The 15,502-nt window shown below is 49.4% G+C and overlaps 1 protein-coding gene across 8 annotated transcripts in view; it reads right to left on the bottom strand.

Annotated features, from left to right (window-relative positions):
* The window catches only part of dock3 (dedicator of cytokinesis 3), a 1,587,592-nt gene that overhangs the window by 1,117,200 nt on the left and 454,890 nt on the right, over nucleotides 1-15,502 (bottom strand). For all 8 annotated transcript variants that reach the window (XM_072472048.1, XM_072472049.1, XM_072472047.1 and 5 more), the window contains 2 exons: nucleotides 12,472-12,513; nucleotides 2,405-2,559 (listed from right to left, as the gene is read on the bottom strand). In XM_072472048.1, coding sequence (XP_072328149.1) covers nucleotides 2,405-2,559; nucleotides 12,472-12,513 — 197 coding nt within the window. The remainder of the gene's footprint in view (nucleotides 1-2,404; nucleotides 2,560-12,471; nucleotides 12,514-15,502) is intronic.

Here is a 15,502-nt window from a genome sequence, read left to right as displayed (position 1 = left end):
GAGTACTAATCGGCGCCAGCGTGACCACGTTCTGGGGAAGCCGATGAATGATGGGAGGCCATTGGATATGGGGTGGCTCCTGTTAATTGTATGGAATTAGGGCTTAAGTGGTGATAATTGGTTTCTCGCCATGCTACGGCGAGATCCCGATTTTGCCTATGGGAGCGGGCTGGTTGTATCTCAAAGTGTTTGGAGCCTGGCACGGGTCGAGTAGCGATTTACTGTGTATAATAAATGTGCTTTGATTTGAATCTTACTAATTGGTGTACTGAGTTATTGATCATTACTTGAACCTCGTGGTGGTATCATAAAGATACCTGGCGACTCCAGAGCAAAGGTTATAAAACAGAGCCAATTGAACCAACCAAAAGTTAGCAACACCCCTTAGAGCCCAAAAGGTTAGGTAGGGTTACTGGGAAATGGGGATAGCGTGGAGGCGTGGGCCTAAGTAGGATGCTCTTTCAGTGGGTCGCTGTAGACCCGATGGGCCGAATGGCCTTCTTCTGCATATAAATTCTATGATTCTACAAGTTGCGCTCCAACAACACTTAAGAAGCTCGACATCATCCAGGGAAAGATTGCTACCCGTTCGACAAACATTCAAACCCTCCACCATTGACGAGCAATGGCAGCCATGCGTACTATCTACAAGATGCACTGCAGGGACTCGTCAAGGTTCCTTAGACAGCACTTTCCAAACACGACCGCTACCATCTAGAAGGACAAAAGCAGCAGATACCTGGGAATCCCAACATCTGGAAGTTCCCCTCAAGTCACTCACCACTCTGGCATGGAAACGTTTTGCCGTTCCTTCACTATTGCTGGGTCAAACTCTTGGAACTCCCTCCCGAATAGTACAGTAGATGTACCTACACCACATGGACTGCAATGGTTCAAGAAGGCAGCTCACCACTTTCGGAAGGGTAACAAATTTTGGCCAAACCAGCGACTCCCACGTCCAGTAAATGAATTTTTAAAAAGTGTGGGTGGGGTTTTCAGTAAACTGGAATTTTATCTGCATATAAGGATTCTTGTGATCTGTGTGAGCTCTGTCCTCAGGTCTTGTTTCCATCTAGGCTACCAACTTGGCTTTTAACTTTCTCTCATGTCTGAGCCACCCACCACATGTTGCCCATCGACTCAGAATCTCTCTCGTACATGATCTGCTGCTCTCACAGCACAAGTTAGGGGAAGCTACAGTAAGGCAGATTAGCATTCCTGAAATCCTTCTACTCCTTGTGGTGAAAATAGTTTGGTTTGACAACACAGGAGTCACACCACCTAGCTCTCAATTATATTGCTTAATTCTTGCTGTGAAATGAGTAGGCTCTAACAAACATTATTATAAAACTGTAGATTTAGTATAAGAACAAGGAGGCAGGCTGTGCACAACAGCCTGTGAAAAGACAAGTGGATAGTGGAAACCATGGGACCTGATTTTTGTCACAACATAGTGGGCGCGATTCTCTGCTCCCGCGCCGTTTCAGAGAATCGCCTGGGTCGGCAAATTTTCCCGCGACGCCGGTCCGATGCCCTCCCGCGATTCACGGAAGTGGCCAGATCGGCACAATCGCGTTTTGCGCGGCGCAGTCCAGTGAATCGCGCGAGACAGGCAAAATGGCAATTCACCGGTACCCCCGCGATTCTCAGTGCCGGCTGGGCCGAGTGGCTTGCCCAGAACGGCGGGTTCCCCCCCGGCGCCGTCCACACCTGGTCACTGCCAGTGGGAACAGCGTGGGAACGCTGGGGGGGGGAAGGGGATCCTGCACCGGGGCGGGGGGGGGGCCTCAAATGGGGTCTGGCCCGCGATCGGTGCCCACCGATCGTCGGGCCGGCCTCTCTGAAGGAGGACCTCCTTTCTTCCGCAGCCCCGTAAGATCCATCGGACATCTTCTTGCGGGGCGGACTCAGGGAGGACGGCAACCACGCATGCACGGGTTGGCGCCGGCCAACCCATGCATGCGCGGGTGACGCCAGTTATGCGGCGCCGGCCACGTCATGTATGCGGCGCCGCCTTTACGCGGCGCCAAGGCCTGGCGTGCGTAAATGACGCGGCGCCGCTCCTAGCCCATTTTCGGGCCCTGAATCGGTGGGGATAGGACCGTTTCGCACCGTCGTGAACCTCGACGGCGTTCACGACGGCGCGAACACTCTGTCTCCATTTCAGAGCCAGAGCCTCTCTGCCATGGTGAAAATAGGTGAACTATTCAAAAGTACTGAGTCCTGCCTCCCAAACAGGGCACTTAACATTTTTGCAGGGATGGGAATGGTGGCAGCTGGCTATTTAAATCAGCAGCTGCCTCCACTCTAGTCAGATTTTGGTAGCCTAGGAATGTGAAATCCCAAGTGTTTTGTTGAACAGCCCACAAATTTTAGCTGAATTCACCATCTCTTGGGCTCCTACCTGATCTGCCTGCCCTCTCGCATGTCGTAAAGAGAAAAGAAGATGTCTGTATCCTCTCCAATGGTGTGGTAGGTAAAGCTCTTCATATTCAAGAGGAGATGGTGGGGAACAGGCATGCGGCATGTGTCACCATGTCGGTGCCTCATGGTATCTGTCTGTTTCAAAAAGAAGGAAAAAGGTCACATTTCTCAAAAATACAACAGAACGACTGACATTAAACATCCTCAATTGTTAATTGTTGCAAAGGAACTAGATATATACCTAAAAAGGACATTTTTGGAAGGTTCTGAGAAAAGGGCATATTCTACAACAATCATGCACGTATTTATTAATTAATATGACAAAACACTGGCTATTTAATGGAGACAACAGTTGTCTCACTCGCTGGTGGAGAGCGATAAGAGCCCCGCATCACCTCTTTTAGAGAAGGCCCGCTGCATTAAGTGCCACTCAGCATTTGACTGTTCAGTGTGGGCCATTCCCAGAATCATAGAATTTACAGTGCAGCAGGAGGTCATTCGGCCATTGAGTCTGCACCGGCCCTTGGTAAGAGCATCCTACTTCAGCCCACACCTCCATCCTATCCCCATAACCCAGTGACCCAATTAACCTTTTTCGACACTAAGGGCGATGTACCTAACCTGCACATCTTTGGACTGTGGAAGGAAATTGGAGCACCAGGAGGAAACCCACGCAGACACGAGGAGAACGTGCAAACTCCGCACAGTGACCCAAGCTGGGAATCGCGGACCCGTGAGTTACTGACCTTTGAGTGAGAGATTCTCTCTCCTCCCTGCCCTCGGATTCTGCAAGCAACATTGCATGGGTTTGCTTCTTTTTTTTTAAAACAAATATTTTATTAAGGTATTTATGGTTTTACAACAGCAAAAGATACAAATACAAATGTAAACCTAATTGAGTATGTAACACTCCACACCCCAACCAACAACACACATAATTCCCAAGTCCCTCCATCTCCTCTCGCTGATCCTGCCTAAACTAAACTAAACTAACCTAACTCCCCATACTCCCCTCAGTCCTTAACCCCGCCCCCCCTTATTGTATTTGCTAACAGTTTCGTTTTCCCCGAATTAGTCGATAAACGGCTGCCACCTCCGGACGAACCCCAACATTGATCCTCTCAGGGCGAACTTAATTTTCTCAAGCCTGAGAAACCCAACCATGTCGCTAACCCATACCCCCCTGATTTTGGGGGCTCTGAGTCCCTCCAGGATAATAGGATCCGTCTCCGAGCTACCAAGGCCTTCCTGCACACCTCACACACTTGTCGTCTGCCCCCAAAAATCTGCTCATCCGGGTCACCGTCATGTGCGCCCGGTGAACACCTTGAATTGAATCAGGCAGAGCCTGGCACATGATGAGGATGCATTGACTCTACTCAGAGCATCCTCCCACAGACTTGCCTACAGCTCCTTACCCAGTTCATTTTCCCATTTGCGCTTTACCGCCCCTATCTGGGTTCCTCCCCACTCCATAAGCTCTTTATAAATTTCCAAGACCTTCCCCTCCCCCACCCCCATTTTAGAAACTACCTTATCATGTATCCCCTGTGGCGGTAGAAGCGGAAAGGTCGAAACCTGCCACAGAACAAAGTCCCTCACCTGCACATAGCAAAACCCATTCCTACCCGGCAATTCAAACTCTTCCTCCAAATCCTCCAAACAAGGAAAGCTCCCGTCGATAAAGAGATCCCCCAGCCAGCCTTTCAATACCTGCTCTCTGCCACCTCCGAAACCCCCCATCCAACCTTCCTGGGACAAGCCGGTGATTGCCACAAATTGGAGCCCACACCGACGCTCCCTCCACTCCCATATACTTCCGCCACTGTCCCCAAACTCTCAGAGCCACTACCACCACCGGGCTGGTCGAGTATCGGGCCGGCGAGAACGGCAGAGGTGCCGTTACCAGTGCTCTTAAACTTGTGCCCCTACATGATGCCGTCTCCACCCACTCCCATACCGACCCCTCCCCCACAACCCACTTCCTGATCATGGCTATATTTGCCACCCAATAGTAATTCCTAATGTTCGACAGGGCCAACCCTCTTCCCCCTCGGCTCCGCTCCAACAGCACTTTCTGACTCACGGGGTTTTACCCGCCCACACAAACCCAGAGATCACCGCATTAACCCGCTTAAAAAAGGCCTTTGGTATAAAAATAGGGAGACACTGGAGAACAAACAAAAATCTCAGGAGAACCGTCATCTTTATCGTCTGTGCCCTGCCCTCCAGTGACAATGGGAGCATGTCCCACCTCCAAAAGTCCTCCTTCATTTGCTCAACTAACCGGGCCAGATTTAATTTATGTAGCTGCTCCCATCCCTGTGCCACCTGAATTCCCAAGTATCGAAAACTCCCTCCAATCACTTTAAACAGCAACTCCCCCAGCCTCCTCTCCTGCCCCCTCACCTGTATCACAAAAACCTCACTTTTTCCCATATTCAATTTTTACACCGAGAACCGGCCAAATCCCCCTAAGATCTACATAATCTCTCCATCCACCTAACTGGTCAAAAATATACAGGGGTAGGTCGTTCACGTACAACAAGACCCTCTGTCCAACCCCCCACCCCCGGACTCGCCCCTTCCAGTCCTTTGACGCTCTCAGCGCCATTGCCACTGGCTCTATAGTCCAGGCAAACAACAGTGGGAGAGTGGACATCCATGCCTCGTCCCCCGGCTCAGTTTGAAATATTCCGAACTCACCCGGTTCATCCGCGCACCCGCCACTGGCGCCTGGTACAGCAACCGGACCCAGTCTACAAAACCCTGCCCAAGTCCAAACCGCCCCAGGATCTCCCACAAATACTTCCATTCCACCCGGTCGAAGGCCTTCTCCGCGTCCATAGGAACCACCACCTCCACCTCCCTTCCCTCGGAGAGCATCATAATGACATTCAAGAGCCTTTGAATGTTGGCCATCAGCTGCATTCCTTTAACAAACCCTCCCCTATCACCCCCGGAACACAATCCTCTATTCTCAAGACCAAAACCTTGGCCAGCAATTTGGCATCAACATTTAGAAGGGAGATTGTATGACCCGCATTGTTCTGGGTCCTTCTCCCTCTTCAGAATCAATGAGATCGAAGCCTGTGACACTGTTGAGGGAACAACACCCCTTTCCCTAGCCTCATTAAATGCCCTCACCAGCAGCGGACCCAGCACCCCAGAAAACCTCTTTTAAAATTCCACTGTAAAATTCCCGTCCGGTCCCGGGGCCTTGCCCGACTGCATGGCCTCCAATCTCTCTACTGCTTCCACAATCCCAATCGGGGCTCCCAGACCCGCCACCAACCCTTCCTCCACCTTCGGAAACCCACCCCAGCTGGGGGCTCCAAATCATACAGCTGACTGTAAAATTCCTTTAACACCCCGTTCACCCCGCTGGGTCCAAAATTCTGTTCCCCACTCTATCCTTCACTCTTCCTAGCTCCCTGGCCACCCCCTTTTCCTGAGCTGGTGTGCTAGCATCCTACTGGCCTTCTCCCATATTCATCCATCGCCCCTCTCACCTTCCTCAACTGCCCCCTGCCTTCCCTGTGGATATCAGACCAAACTCCATCTGCAGCTTCTGCCGCTCCTTCAACAATTCCTCCGCCGGGGCTTCCGAGTACCTTCTGTCCACCTGGAGGATCTCCCTAACCAGCCTATCCATCTCTGCCCGCTCCACCTTCTCCCTATGCGACTGCACCGACATCAGCTCCCCACTAACTACTGCCTTCAGTGCCTCCCATACCGTTGCTGCCGAAACCGCCCCTGTGTCATTTTTATCCAAATAATTCTGGATGGCCTCCCTCACCCACCCGCACACCTCCTCATCCGCTAACAATCCTACATCCAGTCTCCATTGCGGGTGCTGACCCTCCTCCTTGCTCACCCGTAAATCCAGCCAGTGTGGGGCATGGTTTGACACAATTGCCGAATACTCGGCATCCACCATCCCCGCCAGCAAAGCACTGTTCAAAACGAAAAAATAAATACAGGAGTGCACTTTGTGTACATGGGAGAAAAAAGAAAACTCCTTCGCTCCTGGTCGTCTGAACCTCCACGGATCTACCCCTCCCATCTGTTCCATAAACCGCTTTAGTTCCTTCGCCGTGTCTGGTACCCTCCCTGTCCTTGAACTCGATTGATCCAACCTCGGATCTACAACCGTATTGATGTTCTCCCCCCCCCGCCACCCCAATGATCAGCTTATGCGAGTCCAGGTGCGGAATCTTCCCTAACACCCGCCTCATTAACTCCACGTTGTTCCAGTTTGGTGCAGATATTCACTAATACCGGCATCCCCTCCAGCTTCCCACTCACCATAACGTACCTACCCCACCCCTCCACCTCCCCCCCACTATAATATGATAGTCGCTTATTGTCACAAGTAGGCTTCAATGAAGTTACTGTGAAAAGCCCCTAGTCACCACATTCCGGTGCCTGTTCAAGGAGGCTGGTACGGGAATTGAACCCGCGCTGCTGGCCTTGTTCTGCATTACAAGCCAGCTGTTTAGCCCACTGTGCTAAACTAGCCCCTGATGCTCCCTGCCTCAAATGACCCCCACGTATTGATCAAGATCGCTACCCCCCCTAGTTTTAGAGTCTAGCCCCGAATGAAATACCTGCCCAACTCCTTCCTCAGCCTAGTCTTACCCACTACTCTTAGGTGCGTCACCTGTAACATTGCCATGACCGCCTTCAAACTCTTCAAATATGTGAGCCCATTTGACCGGCCCATTCAATGGTTCCATGAGATCAGCTTGGTCGGGGGGCACCTCCCCCAATCAACCATAACCCTTCTTAGGCCAGCCTCCAGCCTGTGTACCGCGTCTCCTCAGGTCCACCCTAGGGCACCCACCTGTCATCAACCCCCAATCTGTCTCAAGCCCCAGTTCCTCCCCCATCAGCAGATCAATATCCCCCTCCCTCCCTCTCCTCCCCATAACAATATAACAATCCCAACCCCCCTCAACAAACTGATTGCCTGCTCACCCCCCACTGCGCTTCCGTGAGCTAGCCCGCCCAGCTAGCCTGGTAGCCCCCGCCCATGGCGCCAATTATCCTACCCCCCACTGATCTCCCTCTCCCCCGCTCGAATATACATATGCAAAACATCACAATCCCCAACAAACACAAAAAAGAAAATTCCACCCACCATCGCCCATTAAGGACAAAGTTAACCCACAAACAAAACGGAGCAACGGCCCCAAATTCAGTGGAAAACAATACATGCAAAACCCAAAGAGAAAATAAATTTAGCAGTATATCAAGAACACAGCTACTCGCCCCCAAGTTCAATGTCCTCCATCACCTGCCAGTCCCCTGTCCTTAAAAAGTTAATCGCCTCATCTGGCGATCCAAAATAAAGGTCCTGACCCTCATAAGTGACCTACAAACTCATGCCGAACTTCATCTCCTTCTGAAAGAGGGCCGATTTCACCTTATTGAAACTTGCCCTTCTTTTGGCCAGTTCCGCACCCAAGTCCTGGTAAATACACAGCTCGTTGCCTTCCCACATGCAGCTCCTCGCCTGTCTGGCCACCTCAAGATCTGTTCCTTGTCCAGGAACCAGTGCATTCGTACCACCATCGCCCTTGGCGGCTCATTCCTCAGCGGCTTCCTCATAAGCGCTCTATGCACCCTGTCCACTTCCAGCGGTCGAGCAAGTGCACCTTCCCCCAGCAGCTTCTCGAACATACGCGCCACATATGTCCCTGCGTCCGATCCCTCACTGCCCTCCAGAAGGCCAATAATCCTGAGGTTCTGCCTGCGCGATCGGTTCTCCAAATCCTTCACTTTCTCTTGCAGCCTCTTCAGGTGGTCCTTTCATCAGCCCCATACTCTCCGCCATCGCGGCTAGCTGCTCCTTGTGCCCAACAACTGCCTCTTCAACCTTCTGGATCGCCTGGCCCTGGGCTTCCAATCTCTGCTCCACACGATCAATTCCAGTCTTAATCGGATCCAGGTATTCCTTTCTTTGCTGAGCAAAGCTCTGCTGGAGAAAGGCCACCAGCTGCTCCGTTGACCACTGGGCCGGCAGTTTCAGTCGCTGACCCTCCGCCATATTCTCCTGCGTTGCAGACTCCACTCTCGTCTTCGACCAACGACTTCTCCTTTTCAGACCACTTCTGGACCATGAATCCATACACTGGTGGGATATCCTTCTCCTCTACTTTACCAGTCTCCTGTTTTGTCGGTCAAATCCACCGTAAATCGGGGAAAAAGGTCCCAACCACGAGTGGGAGCTACCAAATATGCGACCACTCACTCCACGGTCGCCCATTTCCACTCGAAACCATGCCCAAGCAAGATGGTCCCCCACCCCATCCATGACCACACTCATCCTCCATACCTGCCACGTTGGATTACCCTCCTCCCACCCCACCTCCCCTCCCCACACTGGCCAACTATTACAGCCTCCCCCCCCCTACTGCAGTCCCGTTCACGAGCATTTCTCGCTCGAAGGCCCCCATCCCTCCCCCATACAACCCATCTTAACTTGCACAACAGGCACCCGATTAACATAAAAAGTATCAAAGACATCAAAAGCCCCAGAAAGGCAACCATTACAAAAATAAAATCAAAAAAACAAAATACCTGCCGAAAGAAGTAGCGGGGGGGGGGGGGGGGGAACAATTGGCCACTCCTAACAAATTTACAACTTCTTAACTTCCCCCCAATAGGCAAAGAAGAACAGTAACAAAACCCAAATTTTGCAGACATCGCCCTGGTCTACCTCAGGATCCTTTTTTTGTTCAGAAACTTGTGCATCTGCACAATCATTGCTCCCCTGCTCTCAACTTCTGCCTCAAGGACCTACGGACCCGGTCCATCTCTGGGGCCTTATCCATCACCTTCTCCTCCACCAACCTGGCTAACATTCTCACGACGTAGCTTGTGACACTCCTTCTTTCCACTCCCTCTGGCAAACCCACAATTCGCTGCAGTTAAAGCTGGAGGACCAAATGAATAGGCCCAGGCGTTGTCACCTGGACCTATTCACTTGGTCCTCCACCTTCGACTGCAGCGACTTGCACAGATCCCTCAGGATCTTTACCTCTGCCTCCAAAGACACAATATGGTCACTCTGTTCGGACTCCACCTCCTGGATCGTTGCCCCGTGTTTCACGGCACTTTTCCACCCATTCCAGGGACCTGCGAAGAGGTGCCACTGCTCCCTCAATCGCCATCAACCAATTGCTCTGCATTTCGTTGCTTTGCTGCTCTTTAATGAAGCCCATTAATTGCTCCATCTGCAGCTTTCCCGTAGACGGCCTTCCCCATCTGCCATTTTCGTATATGGTACTGCGTCCCGAGTTTCCTCCAACTCTTTCGCCAGGTCTCTCATTGCCTTCAGCCGGGTCTGATAGCCCGCAAACATGCCCCTCCAGGGGAGAACTTCTTCTCCTACACCTCCGCTCCAGTTTTCTGGCGATGTACCCAAAGCACGAGGCAAAAAGGCCAAAACCAACATCTTCAAGCAGGAGCTGCAGACCATTCACCTGTTCCGAGTGAGGAAAGGGATTCACTCGTGCAAACATTCACTCCATGGCCGTCATCGGAAGTTTTCTTTTTGTGTTCCCCACATCATGAGTCCACCCGCCCACCACTGGTTTAGTACAAGCAGTGCTGGGAAGAAGCCGTTAGAGTCACAGAGTGTTACAGCACAGCACATCGTGTCTGCGCAGGCCATCAAGCACCTATCTATTCTAATCTAATTTTTCAGCACTTGCTTAAATGAACATTAATTTCTCATTTAACGGCCTCAAATGCGGCCAAGTGAGAAGGCCATCCATGGGCCGCCCTGCTTCGGACTTAGCCTAAAGGAGTGGGGGGTCCCATCGGCAGATTAAATACCTTTCACACCACCAAACATTCCATGGGGAGGGCATTAAATTCCACTCACCATGTCTAGCATATACCTGTGTTTCTCATTTTGATTTCACAGCAACTAGACTTTGTGCAATAAAATGAGTGCAGCTTCATTCAGTGGAACGCTAAGGTCCAGGTTTTCACCTGGGGGACTTCTCCATCATGGCAAAAGTCCAGGATATGGTTGGAAATTCAAAGACCTGTCTGGAACATGACACTTCTCATTTCAGGGTGTGGCGGGGTGGCGGTAGGAGTGGAATGGGGCTGGGGTTCGCGCGTGAGGTTTATGAAGACAGTTGGCCATTTAAATCACAAGCAGTCTGCAGTGAAGTGGAATTTTGATAGACCAGGCGTGTAAAACCTGGATTGTGCAGATTAGATGAGCTAAGAGGTCGGAACTTGGTGGAATTGTTTAGATAGCCAGGGCACCCTTGGACTTGGTCCTGGACACCTCTAGGGGAGGACATGAAGCCTTTGGGATTGTTAAACGTAAACATGATTGTGTGTAAATAATCCTTTAGCTCTTTGGAACTGTCAAGGAACTATCAAAATTGTCACGGGACTGTCAAAGGATACTTGGTGAGTTGGGATGGAGGAGTGTATAAACAAAGGGTGTGGGGATCATGAGCTGGCATGAGTTGGCACTAAGTTGGCATAGGACCATAAAGAGTCATGGGGATCTGGGGGCACAATTCAAACTCACAGCCTCTGCCACCTAGAAGGACAAGGGCATGAGGATACCGCCATCTCCAAGTTCTCCTTCAAGCCACACGGCATCCTGACTTGGAACTGTATCGCCATTCCTTCACTGTGACTGGGTCACAATCCTGGAACTCGCTTCCCAAACGTAGTGGGTATAACGCCAAATGGACAGTTCAAAGTGACAACTCAAGACTACCTTCGTAAAGGCAATTAAGGATGCCCACATGAGCGAATAAATTAAAAGAAAATACAGCAGGAATCCTTGGCTAGTGACTATGAGATAAGCAGTTTACTTTTCCCTCATTAGCCCAAAGATGCAGAAGGCAACTCCAGTATCCTGATTATTACTTCAGCTAAGTATGTTCGCACTGACCAACAAAATCCACCTGGAATTTACTGGGCTTTATAGCTCAAAGCAATATGGGACACATTTATCCATTAGGTGGGAGGCATGGGAGCACAGTGGTTAGCACTGTTGCTTCACAGCTCTTGGATCCCAGGCTCGATTCCTGGCTTTGGTCACCGTCTGAGTGGAGTCTGCACGTTCTCCGTGTCTGCGTGGGTTTCTTCCGGGTGCTCTGGTTTCCTCCCACAAATCCCGAAAGACGTGTTGTTAGGTAATTTGGACATTCTGAATTCTCCCGCTGTGTACCCAAATGTGGCGACTCGGGGCGATTGACAGTAACTTCATTACAGCATTGTGAGCCTACTTGTGACAATAAAGATTATATTTTTAAAAATTAAATTCTTGTGGCAGTTGGGTGCAAAGCATTTTCAATATCAAGTAATTATCTCCAAGCACGTCCCTTACTTTAGGTATGATTAAAACATTGACCCAAAATACTTTTGGTGTTGCAGAGCAGTCTAAAATTTAGGCAAATATTACAACACGGTTGGAAGGTGTTCTGCAGATCTCCGCTCAGCAGATATGTCTTTATTTATTATTATTTTTTTTACATAGTTTAATGTTCACCTTTCTTTTAAGCTGATGTTATGACAAGTTTTGTGTTCATCAAGGTGTCAATGGAACAATTTCCTCACCATTCTCGGCACCTAAGAAATATTCCACCGACTAACACCAAGATAATATTTCTCCACTTCCTCGATCAGCCACATTGCAGTCCCCAACTTGGATTGCCAACTGGTGCTGAATTATCAGCAAATTAATATGGGGTGGATTCACACTTGACTCCCAGTGACAGAAACCATGTTCTATTGTGTGATCCAGACTTTTCTCTCTCACCCCCATGGTTTTTGATGGGAGGAGATTTTGGAAATAATTATTTTAGACATTGAATTTACAAATGAAAGATTAACAGTCAAAATGCTATTCTTAAGATACCTTCAGTACTTATTCTTTAATATAATGATGCATACATTTTAGATTTTCTTTACAATATTAAATTGTCTGCATGAGACTTACTTTAAGTAAAATCGCCAATAATAAACTTCAGTGCTAATTTTTATGGGTTTCCTATGACCTACCTGTGCAGTACTTTGCTGTATGCTGTGTCTACTGGATAAGTGCTGTCAAATTAAAGGAAACATATTAGTAAAATACATAATAATTGTAACAATTACAGGTTCTTATCATATTAGCTGTGTTCCTTGAAATCTTGGCTGACTCATTTGACATTGTTGGACTCCATCCAAATCGCTGAACCAGATCCAGATATTTTATACCATTAAAAACCGTAGCAAAAGAGGACTGTAGAATTTCAGTGTCGCAATAGACTCAGAGAAATAGGCATTATTAAGACAAAGAAATTCAAAGGATGCAGATATCATTGATTGAATTTGTGCAGTTGTCATACTAATGGGAAAAGGCAGCACCAATGCCTTTTATAAATAGATGGAAAAATATGCTCTTCAAATAGTTGACGACTTCGCCAACTACAATATTCAAATTTATACCAACCTTGACTCTGTTTAATTCCAGTTGGTTTTGCGCCCTACACACACGCACACATACGTACTGTGGAGCAGACGGAGCAACGAGAGCAATCGCAGATGAGCAATATTTGATCCAATGTCACAAAGAAAATCATTAGAAACAAATACATTTAGAGTACCCAATTCATTTTTCTTCAATCAAGGGGCAATTTAGCATGGCCAATCCACCTACCCTGCACATCTTTGGGTTGTGGGGCGAAACCCACGCAAACACGGGGAGAATGTGCAAACCCCATACGGACAGTGGCCCAGAGCCATGATTGAACCTGGGACCTCGGCGCCATGAGACAGCAGTGCTAACCACTGCGCCACAGTGCTGCCCCGATCACAAAGAAAGACAACAAAATAATCCCTTTAGCAAGGTCTTACATATGCATACTGATTATAAAGTTACATTTGTGTTTTCACCATTCTGCACATGGACCTTCCTTAATGTCAGTTGTCAGCAGGTGACTTTACCTGATGTCTGGAGCAGTTCCATATATGTCAAAAACAGAGTGTTGGCTTTTAATAATAGTTACAACAAAATGGCAGATTCAACATCAACTGTTAGTAGAGGGAGTAGAATAGACAAAGTCTCCTCTTTGGTGGTTCTCAGTGCCTCTGAAAGCATGTAGCCTGCTTCATTCATGTTACAGCATTACCTTGAATGCAAGGCTACAAGTTGGTAATTGGGGTATAAAATCAATATAACCCTGCTGCCTCTCTGCAGACTATTTCCAGACTGAACATTTGGAAGAAGTTCCAATCGATGGCAACACAGAGGTATTTTGCATAATTTCAGATGATCTTTGTGGTGATACACCACTGTACTTCCCTACCATTGTACATAGTATATAATAGTTGTGTGTAACGTGGCCCTGTAATACTGTGTATTGTACTGTAGCTCTGCAGAGGTTCGGTCACTGGTAGGTAACCCGACCTGGCCACGGAGAGCTCCGCCTTAGCCACTCCCCCGGGAGTTAGTATAAGAACCCTCTTCTGGGGCCGGCCCCATTCTGTCTGGGGTCGTCTGTGTCGGGTAAGCCTCCCATGTAGTATATTAAAGCTGAGTTAAAGTCTCACATGTCTTTGTGGTTCTTGACGCTTAGTGCATCAATCTTTCAAGCTGAACCTTTACACATGTTTAATACAGGAGCTGCATATTAAGCTGTTTGAGTGGTGCTGAATCGTCCTGAAGGAGATCTTTTTATGCTTCAATATTTCATGCATTCAATTACTGAGAGCTTAAAGGTGCTATGGTCACAATAAATGTGGAGGAAAACGTCCAGCCCCGTTATTTCCGGCCCCTCCCAGTGCCATTCGCACTTTGGTCCAAGATAGACCAGGAATTGGACCATTTGGAGCAGCTGGGGGTTATTTGCCCTATCCACTATGCCGATTGAACTACGCCCGTAGTCCCCATATTGAAGTCGGGCAGGTCAGTACGGCTCTGTAGGTACTATGAAATGACCGTGAACCAGGTATCCCGCCTTGAGCATTACCTCGGATTGAGGATCTCTACGCTCGGCTCTGCGGTGGAAAAATGTTCACTAAGTTGGATATGAGCCACACGTACTTACAGCTGGTGCCGAGCCAAGTTCCCAAAATATGTACGATCAATACCCATCGGGGATTGTACGAATATATGTGGTTGCCGTTCGGAGTCTCCTCGGCTTGTGCGATATTCCAGAGGGTTATGGAGAACATTTTGTGAGGGTTGTAAAGTGTGACCGTCTACCTGGATGATATTCTCATCACCGGGCCCTCACATCAGGAACACGTGGAGAACCTAACCGAGGTCTTCGAATCGTTTGCTTGGGCCGGAGTTCGCCTCCAGAGAGAGAAGTGTGTTTTCCATGCGCCGGAGGTCACGTATCTCGGCTACCGGGTGGATAGCAGAGGCCTCCATCCAGTGGAGGAAATGGTGCAGGCGATTCGCCAGGCCCCCATCCGTCGCGACCAAATGGAACTCCGCTCTTTGCCTAGCCTGGTGAACGATTACGGGAAGTTCAAACCCAGGATGGCGACGCTGCTCAGTCCGCTCCACCAACTACTGAAGAAGGGACAAAAATGGAGCTGGGGCCCCATGCACCAGAAGGCATTTCACGAGGTGACGCAGCGGCTCTCGTCAGAGGAATTACTTACACATTTCAACCCGGACAAGCACCTGCTCATCACATGCAATGCTTCATCATACGGCGTTGGATCGGTCCTGGCACACCGCATGCCCGATGGCTCGGAGCGACCTATAGCTTTTGCATCCGGCACGCTGGCCGGCATCAAGCAGAACTACAGCCAGATAGAGAAGAAAGGCTTGGCAGTGGTGTTTGCGGTGCGGAAATTCCACCAGCACGCTTATGAGCGACTGTTTACGGTTTATACCGACCAAAAGCCCCTGCTGGGGTTATTTAAAGATCGGGTGATTCCGCCGATAGCATCTGCCCGGGTTCTACGGTGGGCCCTGCTGCTGATGGCCTACGAGTGCACTATGGAGCATCAACCGGACACAAGAATCCCTCACGCGGATGCGTTGAGCCGCCTGCTTCTACCCACTAAGCCGCCGGCTCCCACCCCAGCCGCT

This window comes from Scyliorhinus torazame, chromosome 13, assembly GCF_047496885.1.
Source record: "Scyliorhinus torazame isolate Kashiwa2021f chromosome 13, sScyTor2.1, whole genome shotgun sequence".
NCBI lineage: Eukaryota > Metazoa > Chordata > Chondrichthyes > Carcharhiniformes > Scyliorhinidae > Scyliorhinus > Scyliorhinus torazame.
This window is presented reverse-complemented; position numbering and strand designations above follow the sequence as displayed.